This window comes from Equus quagga, chromosome 5 (assembly GCF_021613505.1).
Source record: "Equus quagga isolate Etosha38 chromosome 5, UCLA_HA_Equagga_1.0, whole genome shotgun sequence".
In the NCBI taxonomy this organism is placed as follows: domain Eukaryota; kingdom Metazoa; phylum Chordata; class Mammalia; order Perissodactyla; family Equidae; genus Equus; species Equus quagga.
Genome location: NC_060271.1, coordinates 88,709,635 through 88,722,328, shown reverse-complemented (window position 1 = coordinate 88,722,328; position 12,694 = coordinate 88,709,635). Strand labels below are relative to the sequence as shown.

Here is a 12,694-nt window from a genome sequence, read left to right as displayed (position 1 = left end):
CGCCCCCACAATACCATCGTTTCTAAGCTCCGGCCTAAGCTCCGGCTGCAAAGCGGGGAGTCCTGGATTGAAGTGGAAGGGAGTGGGCAAATAATCACAATAATTAGTAGCGAATTCTCTACAAGGGGAGGAAGAAATAGAAAATAAAATGCTTCTGCGTTCAAACAGCAAGACAGACTGGAACGTCTCAATGCCCCAGCGGCTGACTGAGATCTCTTTCCTCTCTCCGCAGTTGCAAAAGAATAAATTTAAAAAGGGGAGGAAAAAAAGCCTTAGAAGAAATGTAGGGAAGGAGCGAGGGAAACGAGGGCTGCTGGGGGAGGGGGAGGGGGAAAAGAAGCTCAGCCTTCAAGTTTGCTTTCCAAGTCCTTCCCTTTGATTGTCTTAACAGGGTAAGGAAGCAAACCGAGGCTGAAATGCAGAGAGGAAAAGCAAAGAAACAAAAGCGACGGCAGGAGCGACAGGCCCGGGGCAGGGGGCCCGGCAGGGGCGGGCTGCGCAGAAAGTGAAGTTGGGCGCCGGGACTCTGAGGCACAAAGCGAGCAGCGTGCTGGCTGCCGGCTCCGGCCGCGCTCGCTGCGAACACGTGCGGCGGCGGCCGGGGAGCCGTGGGGCCGAGGGCCAGGGGCCCGGGCGCGGCGGGCAGCCAGGAGCCCCGACTGCCGCCTCTACTCCCATCCAGTCTGGCCGTGGGGTGACCGCGGTTCCCTGGGCCCTCCAGTTGGAGAAATGAAAAGGGAGGCTTGGAAAACTCGGCTGATTAACCTGGTACAGACTCGGTATCACCGCACACACCTCAACCCCGGGTCCTGAAATTCATTCTGTGTCCACAGGCTCACACTTTTTACTTTCGGGGAACTCTACAAATGCGTTTCTCCCGCAATTCCGGGCACCAGTGTGCTCAGCGCGGCGGCGGCTGCGGTTATTCATAATTAATGATGCTGCTTGCCCGCATCATTAGGATGATAACTATTACTATTGTTGTGATTTCGGGCTCCGAGGCGAGAGCTGCAGGAGGCAGGGGAGCCGGGGGTCGGGCTGCAGAGGCGCCCTGCAAGCCTGCCGTGGCCGCCGTGGTCCGTGCTTTGCGCGGGGATCAGGGAGTGGAAGAAGTGAACCAGGAGACTAAGTGCAAACTTGCCGATCCCGCCCTTTGGCCTTGCCCCAACGCCGGAGACCGCGCACTCCCCTTTCCTCCCTACCAAAAATGCCCGCCCCAAAAGAAACCGAAAACTGCACCCCGCTCTGCACCCGGCGCACGGGGGTGTCCGCCGCCCTCCCGGGTGTTCCTCCGCAGCCCTAGCCAGAAGCATTTTTAAAGTCAAAATGAAGAACAAAGACATAAGGGGTGATGGGGGGAGAAAGGGAATTCTGCCTAACCGTCCGTTTCCCCCACCCCCACCCTCGCAATGCTTGTCCCTCCCCGGCCGAGAAACGCAGAGCAGGGGGTGGGGAGGCTCTGGTACAGGTTCAAGTTCGCTGAGCTTTCTTGATCTTGTTCTGCCTCCTAGCGACCGAATGGCTTATTCAGCCCAAGAAGCGGAGGATGGGGGGTGAGGGGGTCCTGAAGACCGGAATGGCTCCCGCCCCCTCTGTGCACCCAGAAAATGAGGAAGGAGCGACCCGCGCACCTCCTCCAAACTAGTCCCCTAATCCCAAACCCGCACTGAGACCGGGGGAGAGGGGCTAACCCACCCAGCCTGGAGTGTCCCGAGATAGACCCGGGATGGGGGGAGTGGGGGAAAGCAGCCCGAACTGCACGCCTCAGTCCATCCTTCGAGCCCCCAGTGCATCCTTCCGAAGAAGGGCCCGGCTTTCCCGAGTCCTGCGAACACTGCCCTTACTTCCCGCCGGTACCTGGCCGGTCTGTAACTTCACACCGCCACGCGCTGCGTCTGCTCCGCATCCGGCGCGGCCGGGGGAGTGGGGGGCGGGGGAGAGCGGCGAGGGAGGGATGCGCGGGGGTGGGGAGAGGGAGGGCCCCGCAACGTGCCGGGGCGGGGGAGCTTCCGAAGTGTATGACAAGTTCCAGGTCTCAGAGAAAAATTCAATTCCCTGTGCGCACTCCCCCACCCCTTTAAAAATACAGAACTGGTAAAGGTGGTCCTCTAAAATTGCATCAAAAATTTAAATACGGGTCACGAATGAGGTGGGGAAGGGATGTGGGCCCTCTCATGCCTTTCTTTCCCTTGCTGCCAAACTTTCCTAAGTGTCCACTGCCCGCCTTTCCAGGCGCACTCTGTTAGCCAGGAGACAAGTCATACACATCCCCTTATATAGATTCGCAAGGAGGCCCCCCCCCCACCCGACTGAGCCAGGCCCCGGGTGGAGGGCGAGAACTCAACGGTGGGTGCGCGGAGTCCCGGGACTCGGCACTTGCAAAACGCATTCGAAGACGCTACTCCGCTGCCCGCCCCCCCACACACACACCTCCCCCCAACCTGGCCTGGCTGCGCTTGGGAGTCGGGGGCCGGTGACCAGGCTAGGTGGGAGGGGGGCAGGGAAAGCACGTGGTGATCTCCCCGCTGTCCGGAGCTGTGGACAAGAGACTCGGGGATGGGGGGGCCAGAACACGCTTTTTCGGTTGCTTTGCAAAATAAAAATGGTTTGCAAAGCCGAGTCTCTCCCCAGCCGACTTCGCAGTCCGGTTGGCCGGGAGAAGGTCTGGGCATTGTGCTGAGGGCGAGAGGGAACCACGGACCCGGCTGGCGCGGAGTCGCGGCACGGCCTGCCGCTGTGCGGGCGGGCGGTGGGAGCCGAGTGGGCGATCCCGGGCGGGGCGGGGGCGCGGCGAGGCCCGGCGAGGCCCCGGCGAGGCCGGGCCGCCGCCGCCGCCCGCTCTTGGGCTGCCGCGCCGCGCTTGGTCCTCTGTCTGTTTGTTGGCAGGAGGCTCCCGCACACGCGGTGCTTGTAAACATTCAGACACGAGATTTTTCCCAATCAAAATCCACTTCCACTTTTTTTGAAAATCTTCCAAAAAATAGTAAGAGGAGGGAGTTCCTCGCTCCTCTCGTGCCGCTGGCGCTCTAAGTTTGCAACTAAAGGGGTTTTGGGGAAGGGGCTAATTGTATTTTTTTTTTAACTCTGTTAGAGATTGTGAGATTTTTGCGGGGGGGGGGGGGGGGAGTCAAAAAGGAGAGCGTTGCAGAAAACGGCCGGCGGAGCGTTTGGCTTCTGGTTTGGGGCAAGAAATTTTACATTCTCTTGCCTCGTTTTATTTTTATTTTATTTTATTTTGCAAGTCTTCTCGCCGCCACTGAGGTTCGGCGGGGAGGGGCGGGCAGCCGCAACCCGGGCGGCGGCGGCCCAGGCGCCCTCCCTCCCTCTCCCGCTCGCCCCGGCCCTTGCTCCTGCCCTTCGGCGGCGGCGGCGCGGGAGAGCCAGCGTGAGGAGCCGGCACAAAAGGCAGCGGGACAAACACCCACCTCGGGCCGGAACAAAAGGCGGCAGCGCCGGCCGCGTCTCGCGTCCTTCCCGGTCGCCCGACTCTCCCTGCCGCCGCGGCACCTCTCCAGACTCGGGAGACTCCTGAGCGCCGGGGCCCCCCTCCCACAATCCCACTTTCTCACTATTGTGGAGATGACTACTTTCTCCCGGTGCACACTTGACCGTGAGCGCGCTCGTGTCCGAGGGTCAGTCTCACCTCTTTTCTCCCTGGGAATTGTTTTTTAGGCTTGGGATCCCTCCTCCCCCACCCCCCCGTTTTCCTTCCTTCGGTGAGTGGAACCAACCCCCCTTTCCCCTCCAGTTCCCTTCCCTAGGTTTGCAGGAGAGTTGTTCGCATCCATAGCATTGTTCATTATTTTGCAAAATTGGAGGGGAAATCATTGCATTCCTTTTCGAAAAGCGAAATAAGACAGCGGAAAGCAGGAAAGAGAAGGAATCAAATTTTTGTAAAATTAAATAAAATTAAAAGGTGCGTGCTATTCCAAAAGTGCACATACGGCTACGGTTCGGGATAGGATGAGGTTTGGGGTTTTTTTCTCCCTTTAATCTCTTTTCTCCCGACTCTCGGAGGTTTTTCTCCTAAAAAATTTTAAAAATGCACGCACACACCCCTCTCTCCCCCGCGCTCTTGCTTCTCGTCCTGCGCGCGCTCGTGATTATTAATAATTATTATTACTATTATTGGGTTACTTACGCGAGAATTCCCGTTTGCTTAAGTGCTGGGGTTTGCCTTGCTTGCGGCGAGACATGGTGGGCTGCGGGGCGGGCGGCGGCGGCGGCGGCGGCGGGCGGACGACGGCTCGGTTCACATCGGGAGAGCCGGGTTAGAAAGAAGGAGACTCCAGAGAAAATATCTTCATCAGTGCCTTTTGACATCCAAAATAAATTAGAAATAATACAAAGATGGCGCAGGGAAGATGAATTGTGGGAGAGCCGTCATGGCTTTTTTTTTTTAAGCAAAAAAAAAAAAAGAGAGAGAGAGAGAGGAGAGATAGAGGGAGAGAGAGAGAGAGATGAAAAAAATGGCAAAAGCCCCCCTGAGCTGCAAGTTCAAGTGCGGACGTGACGTCCCTGCGAACTTGAACGTCAGGAGTCTGGATGGACAGAGACACACAAAACATGGGCAGGGCGAGCAGGAGAGAAGGGGAGGAGGGAAGGGGAAGCTCACACCAATGGACACACATCAGGGGCTGGACATGAAAAAGAGACCAGGACAAGCCAATGGCCAGTGCGGGGCGGGGGAGGTGCGGGGCGGGGGGCTCCGCAGACGCCAGACGCGGCCCCCGGGGGAGGGGCGGGCGGAGGGGAGGGGGCGCTGGGGCCGCGGGCTCACCAGTGGCCACAGCGAGCGCCGAGGCGGCGGCGTGGCGGGGAGAGAAGAAAGGGACGGCGGGGGTGGGGGGGAGCAAGACATGCACCCTGCTCCCCCCCCACCACCGCACGCGGACCCTTAAATGAAAGATATTTAAAAAAAAAAAAAAAAAAAAGGCAGCAGCAGCAGCAGCAGCAGCAAGAGTGTAGAGGGAGGCTGCAGCCCCGGGCCGGGGAAGCGCGGGCGGAGGGAAGCCAGGTAGAGTTGCTCCCGGACACCCTCCTCCTTGCGCACACCCACTTCCCCTCACCGCCGCCGCCGCGGCCGCGCTAGCTCCCCGCGTGCGGACGCCGGGGCCGAAGTGAAAGCCCTGAGTCGGCGGCTGCGCTCGGGAAACTTTGCCGGAGGAGAGGATAGCAAAGAAAAATCACCCGAAGTTGAGAGCCGAGCCTCCAAGTTACAGCTCCGCAGCGGGCGAGGGGAGGCGGGAGGGAGCGCGCGGCGAAGCGGAGTCCAGCCCAAGTTTGGAGGGTTGCGGGTCCGGAAGGGCGCGCCGGGGCCTCCCGGAGCCGGGGCGGCCTGGAGAGAGGGGGCAAGGGCGAGGGAGGCGGTGCAGGCCCGGGCGGCAGGGCCGGGAGTGTGCCCCCAATGCCGAGCCGGGGGGCCGGGGATCTGAGCGCGCCGACAAGCGCTTGGGGCTGAATGCAACTGAAGCACCAAGTCGAGGCTCCCAAGGGTCGCGGAAAGAGAGAGAGGCCAAGGAATACAGAACGTGGAGCCAGACTCGGGGCACTCGGAGGGGAGCGCCGGGGCCCGGGGCGAAGGAGGCGCCAAGGCGTCCACCTCACCGAGCGGCCGCTGGCCAGAGGACAAAGCACGGGCAGTCCTGGGAGTTCCAATCCCTGGGAACGTGCTCCCGGCGCCGCGGGAGGTCCCGGAGCCGGGTCCCAGGGAAGGACACACCCCCTCCCTCTCCAAAGCAACTGCAAAAGCACAGAGGAATGGAAAGAAAATGTTTCTTACGGGCAGAGCACAACTATTCCTGTGCTGTTACGAGGGGAAAGAAAATGGGGAATGGAGAGAGAGCAGCGGGGAGGCCACGGTTGGTGGGGTGACCGCCCTGGGTCAGCGCCGCGCTCTGCAGGCGCCCCGGGCCAAGGCGCACACCCTGCAGCCCGAAGCCTCCTCTAGCCTTTCCGCAGAGGTTCGCGGGAAATTAGGGAAGACCTGTTGGAAATAAACCCCTGTCTCTTTAATGCACACACACACACGCACGCACACACGCTGCCGCTGTCAAAAAGCGGGCTTCACTCTGGCGTGGGATACTTTCAGTTTTACGTAAAATGTACAGCAACAGCACCCCCTGCGATTGGAAAGTTTATTCAGAAACGTGCCTGCAAAGTCCCCCGGCGTCTCCCGCCTCCCAGCCTCCCTGCCTGCCTGCGCCACCCTGTAGCCTCAGCCGCCACCGCCGCTGCCGAGACCGCGCTGCGATTCCAAATCCGGAAGGGCAGGGGGGAGAGGAAAATGGACTCAAGTCCAAGGGAGGCGCGGAGGGTGCAGGGTGGAGGCGGGTCGCCGCGGCCCGCGAGACTCCGAGCTGCAGGTGGACGTGTGTGAGTGTGTGTCTGTAGAGCGAGGAGCCTTCCTTCCTTCTCCTCCAAGCGGCTCCACAACCCCTCGTGTTTTCTCTTCCCCCTCCTCAGTCTAAGGGACCTCTTTTTCATAAATTCACCCACCCGGCGGGGGGCTTTATTGTTTTCAGCGAGAGCCCCCGGCTTGCACGCGCGCACCCACCTCCCAGCCGCTCCAGCAAGCGGCTGTTTATTCCTGTGTTGTCTTAGTAAAGTTTCAAACCTGTTAGAAAATGACTGGCTTGCCTGGTTCGGCGAAGCTTCGGGCCCCTCTAAATAAGAAAAGGAGGTTTTGATGCTCAGCGTTGGGAGAGATGTGGGCTGGACTGGGTTTGTGTAAATGTGGTTTGTTATTGTTTCTCTCCAGTTTAAGAGGGGGGGAAAACTCAAATCCTGTTTAAGAAGCAGGAAGGTTCACTTGCAGTAAAGCTCTGTAGCGTGTGCGTTGCACCATTTCCCCTTTTTCGTGAGTTCTTCAGAGGAGGTCAGCATCTCTCTCCTACTACCGTCTATTTTTTTGTCTTGTTAAGCTAGCCGTTGAGTGACCAAAAGAAGGTCATTGCGGGGGGTAGGGGGAGGGTGGCGAGGCGTGGAGGAGAATGGTTGGAGGGACGGTGAAGAGAGAGAAGAAGAAAGTGCAACTGGGAGGCCTTTGAAAAATAAATAAATAAAACAAAATCCCCTCAGGTAACAATAGTGAGTCAGATTCTTTCGGAACCGAGCTTTTCAAATTTAAATATTTTTCCCATCCATCTATAGAAGTCCGTAGAGAGAGAGGGTGTATAAATGGGCGAATGTGTGAGGTGGAAATATATATGTATGATTTATATATAATGGTGTGTATAAAGCTTTTCAGGGTTGGCTGTAGTGTAAAAAGTAATGACTTTATTACCTCTGAAAGGTTCTGTGGTTCACATTTAACAGTCTTCTGAATTACAATTCATTACACAATTGTGTGCTCTCTAAAACCGGCACCCTATCAGGGCCGCTATCTGTGGTTATTTCCAATAAATAACTGGCAACATTTTATTGATTTTCTTTTTTAAAAAATCATAGGAAATTAAGCACTTAGTTACAAGTAGGTCTGCTATGTTATTGCACTTGTTTCAGATTCCAGGGGGTTCCTTCCGAAACCACATCTTAAAACATACATTAAAAACCCAGTTTTGCAGCTGCTTTCCCTGGGTGCCAATGCAGAGGTAAGCAGCGACGTTTCCACCATTAACGTATATTTAATTTCACCATCATAAAATGCCCAGAGTGAAATAGGAGCTGCCCTGCGCTCCCGCCCCTCCCCCAGCCTGATTTCACCCAGTCCAGAAAACCAGGGCTGTGCATCGGCATTTGATCCCGACCCCGCTCGCGGACCCCCACTCCCGGTGCCTCGTGCTCGCCCCTACGAGTGACGCCCCCTCCCTCACTGCTGCTGGATGCTCGCTAAAGCGCCCCAAACTGGGGGAGGGGGAGGGTTTGTACGTGTGTTTAAAGAAATAAAAATATGTTGTTTTAAGAGGTTTAAAAATATTACATAAGTATTGATTAATGATGCAGGTGGTTTTGTCGAGGGGTGAAAGGTCACTTTAAACGCGCGCACTTGGATACACAATAAGTATATTTACCTTTCCAAAAGTGGCTTTTAGAAAGTAATAAATTATGATAGCGTTAAAATTTTCTGGCAGTTCAGTTAACTTCATTTGGAGCTGTGGAACCTTTGCTGATTCCATCGAAGGGGTAATTACGTTCGGTGGGCTCCTTCCCCGACCTTTGGTGACGACACTGCGTGTGAACTCCAGGCCAAGTGACGACCCCTCCCCTCCTCTCCTCCCCCTTTTTATCTTGCCCGCGGAGGAGACTCCCCAGGACTTCCTGCAGTATATATTCTGCCTCTGATCTCCGTACTTAATAGCCAAGTCCTGGTTTATGCTTTATAATGTGTTGACAAGTTTTCTAACAGACTTTCTGAAATAATGCACATATATTCACGTCGGTTAGAAACCCACCGTATTTTTAGACTCGAGTAGATCTATACTCTAATGCAGTGAGAGAGTGTAAATCATCGAGGATTTCATAGTCCTTTCAGTAGTTTTCGGTATGAAGTATGAGCCGCGTGGCCTCCAGACGTAACCTTTTAGAAAAAAAGACAGTGCTTTTATTTTATGGTGTAAAGTGCTTTTAGCTCCAGGGCTCTGAACGTGAATGTGGTCAACAAACAGCTCCAAGAAGGAGGCTTATCGCAGTTGCAGCCCTCGAGCCGAGCATCGCCTGGCGCGGGGGACTCGGGCTGAGCGGGAGAATGAAGGGTTAAAAGGTCTGTCTTGATGGAAACTACAAGATTAAAATAAAATATTCACTGTCTGCCTTGAGGGGGAAACATCTTTATAGACTTAAAGATAAATAAATGAATGAATGAATGAATGGTTAAAAATACAGTCGGTCCCACCTTGCTTTTTACCTCATTCTTCTCTCTCTCTCTTTTTTCCCCCCAATGGCAGTTCAGAAAATAGAGAATGGGCGGTCATCTTCATAAAAATAAAACTTAGGTTTGGAGTCTACACTTGGCATAGGGTTTGCATTTGGGATTCTTGGGGGTGGGAGTGCTGGGGTGCAGTTAAGACAAAAGAAAAATCTATTTAAAAAGCAAGAAAGGTTGTTTGTGAGGAAGGGGGTGGGCATTGTGGGGGCACCCTAAATTGAAAGGTGAGCAGAAGAGCCCCAGTCACCTCTTCTCCCCAGCCTCCCTTAGCCCTCACCCCCATAACATTTTTTCCTCCTCTACTACCAGTGTGACCCAGAGCCTGGGACCTAAGGAGGCCCCTGGAGGGCAGTGTCTGCATCTTCTGCAAAGGCAAAGACTTCCCCCCAGGGAGGTTCAGTTAGTCTGGCATTTCTCCAGAGGCTCCCTGGGCCTTTGGCTGCCTGGCAGGCTACTTCACATACCTGGATGGACCCGTCCCAAAAAAAAGAAGGAAGGAGGGAGGGAGAGAGGGAAAAAGGAAGGAAAAAGCTGAATCTGCTCTAAATAAGTCTATACTTGCCTATAGACTGGGCTACTGTGTGCTGAGTCAATAATGTATGGGGAGGGTGGGAGCAGTAGTCTCACTACTTAAATAAGAGGCCCCTTTGAAGACAACAAGGAGTTCTGGTTAGAACACCGCTAGGTGAAATAATTTAGCATTGACATCAAAGACACATAGGTGCTGTGCAATGAAGCCAGTCTAATGCACTGCATTAGGAACATCCGAGTACAGTAGTCAGCACACAGTAGAAGCTCAATAAATGGGTTTTGAGTGAACAAATAAATAAATCTTAGCACCACATAAATGAAACCAACAAAACCATCCAAATTCTATTAGTTTCCCCCAGAGACCAGCAAGGCTTTGATCATGGAACCCTATTGTAAGAGTGCATTTTAGCCTAAAAGTGATTCCCCCCAAGGATGGTGAGCTCAAAAAGATTATTCCAAATATCAGAGCAGCTGAGCAATTAAGAACACAACACAAGATATTTCCATCATCTCTAGCAGCCTACATTATCAAATATCTTCCAAAGAAGCCAGTGTCAAGAACCCAATCTCAAGAGATTCATTTTCTCAACACTGCTTTTTGGATGTCTACAACTCAGGTTTCCCAAATGAGAGCACTTCTAAAGGAAAAAAATACAATCAGAACAACCAAAAAATAAAAAATATCTCAAACTTCATTCTCTGTGCCCCCCCCCCCCCACGAATCTTTTGCTTTCAACAAGGGAAAAATTTTTTCAAAACACATTTTTACACCTAATCTTAAAAACAAATAACTAAACAAAACAACAAAACAAGAATAAACAAAATATAAATAAAAATGATTTACCTCATTTTAGGGGGAGAAATAAAAAGCAGCACAACACACACACACACACACACACACACACACACATCTGGTCTGACATTTTGTACAGCAAGTTTCAGCCCAATGTGATTTAAAACAATGTGAGTTAAAAACCTCTTAAAATTTGGGTTTATAATGGAAACGCTGACAGACTCTTAATTATAGCAGCCCTGCCAGACACTGCTATAATGAAATAGTGGTGCTTTCATTACTATAGAGGCACTATAGTTAAGGGTCTGTCAGTGTTTCTATTATAAACCCCAAGTTTAAGAGGTTTATAACTTGGGCTATTTAAATGGCACTGGGTGGAATTCAAGTTATCAGTCCAGATGTGAAGTTGTTTTATAAAAGACAGAAAAACTCAGCTGAGGAAGCTTTTGGAGTTGGAGATTTCTCTCTCTCTCTCTCTCTCTCCCCCCCTCTCTCTCTCTTTCTCTCTTTCCCTCCCTCTCTCGTTTCTCCCCTCCCTCCTTTCCTTACAGAGCATCACAGAAATGATTTTTAGTGGTTTCAGATGGTCTTATTGCCAACTTCTAGCTATGACTTCACTGTCTAAGAGGAAATTTTATAGGCAGTTAGCCCTTTATTTGGACAAGTTCTCTTTGCCATTATTATGTTTTCAGTATTTTATTATCCTGGAATATACAGAGAGAGAGAGAGAGGTGGAGGGGGGGAAGGGAGAGAGAGAAACAACTGAAAAAATCAAGACTATATGTCAAGGTATGTTACCACCTCATGCACATACACAAGGTATCCATTCTGGGTTACATTCTGACAAAAAAGTATCAATTTACTGAAGAGGAAAAATAAAGCACCTCAGATCTTCTTTATCTTGTCTATCAACTGTGTGGTAAAAAATAAAGAGGTATTAACATGTTATTTTAGAAGGTTGTAGCTTTCCTGATATCACTTAGTTTGTTCAGAAAGAAACAGCTAGCATGGTGAAGTCAGCACTGAACTACGCAAGGACTATGCAGAAACACCATATATTTCTCTGCTTGATTTTAATTGCTGACAGACAGATGAAGAGTTTATCTTGGATTACCTAATGGACCGGATTTTTAAAATATGTTCTATTAACCTGATATACCACCACCATAATAGGTAATTAATGTTTGTTAATGATGATGCGGCTGATACTGATTCTAGTGTGAGGAAAACAAGGATGGTGGCAGTAATGTGGTGGCAATGGTGTGGTGGTGATGAAGATGTTGACGGTGGTGGTAGTAGCAGTGATGAAGGTTATAGAGGTGGTGATGATGGTGGTGGGGGTGATGGTGATGGTGGAGATTGTAGTGATGATGGTGGGGATGTGAGATGGGGGCGAGGGTGGTTTCTCTAGTTAACATGTCAATCAGAGGGCAGTAGAAGTAGGATGAAAGATGAAGGTAAAAAGCTCAAACCCTTGTTTCTCCAACTCTTGTTGCTTTAGAAAAGCCATTTCATAAAGATCAGGTGGTAGACGAATTAAAATGAAGTTTTGAAATGCATGCTGCTCTGTGCTCCTCCCATAAACACACCAAGATGTGGCCTTGGCTGGGTGTTGTTGGCAGGCTCTAAGATCACTGCCTTCATACAGAAAGACTCACCAAGAATTGTGCAGGAACCATGCCTGCATTGAGAAACCTCTTCACTTCTAGAACAGTTTCTTTTCTCTGTTCTCTCTGATAAAATCAGACCACCAAATAAGGCCATCAAGTACCACATGACCTGGACAATTTTCACTTCACAATAGCTTTAGTTGGTCTCCTCTGGAATTCTCTAGGTGACAAAAGAGAAGTAGTCATCCAAACATGTCACTAGGCTCAAGTTCCTTCTCTGCCAGGTCCTCATAAAGCCCACAAATGCCTAGCCCCACAACCACTCCAGATGTGTGCCAATCATTCCTAGAGATCTCTGAAGAGCTGAGGCTTTTCTAATCCCTTTTCCAGAAATTAAGACATGTTTTTTTCCTGATAGTTAATCATCAGTAATTTTTTTTTTTCCTGCCAAATTCAGCAAAGGGAAATTTACTGGTAGAAAATGCCTAGTCCTATTTCATCTTTCCTTGGCAGCTTGGTAGAGGACAAACCTCTCTAGTCTCCCGTTCCTAGCTGTATACAATTTGACTGTTTTCTCCTTTTCTCTTTAAAAAAATCCCTTGCCCAAGGTCAGTTATCTAAGCCTCCAGGTTCCTATAAAATGAAGAATCTGGCCCTAAGAATTGTTATTCTTTCTTTCTTTATGGAGCACCACACTGAGCAGACATAAGACGTGGCTCCTGCTTTTGGATGACTCTTATTTTTAAGGCAACAAGATACACACACACAGGCACAAGCACATCACATAAAGTTCACGAGTCACACATGCCAAAGCCACACTGACGCACACTATTTTCCTCACTTTGCATAGCCCTGGCTGCATGTGGCTGATGTGAACAGTTCTAAGCCTTCAGC

General features: G+C 51.6%; 1 protein-coding gene across 7 annotated transcripts in view; it reads right to left on the bottom strand.

The window, feature by feature from the left end:
- The window catches only part of BCL11A (BCL11 transcription factor A), a 97,553-nt gene extending 92,892 nt beyond the window's left edge, over positions 1-4,661 (bottom strand). For 5 of the 7 annotated variants that reach the window (XM_046662280.1, XM_046662284.1, XM_046662282.1 and 2 more), the window contains exon 1: positions 4,142-4,661. In XM_046662280.1, the coding sequence (XP_046518236.1) occupies positions 4,142-4,196 (55 nt within the window). In that variant the 5' untranslated portion in view covers positions 4,197-4,661. Of the gene's footprint in view, positions 1-795; positions 880-1,857; positions 1,909-4,141 lie in introns of those variants that run through there. The other 2 variants (XM_046662279.1, XM_046662283.1) reach the window with 2 other exon arrangements.
- Between the last annotated feature and the right edge of the window lie 8,033 nt (positions 4,662-12,694).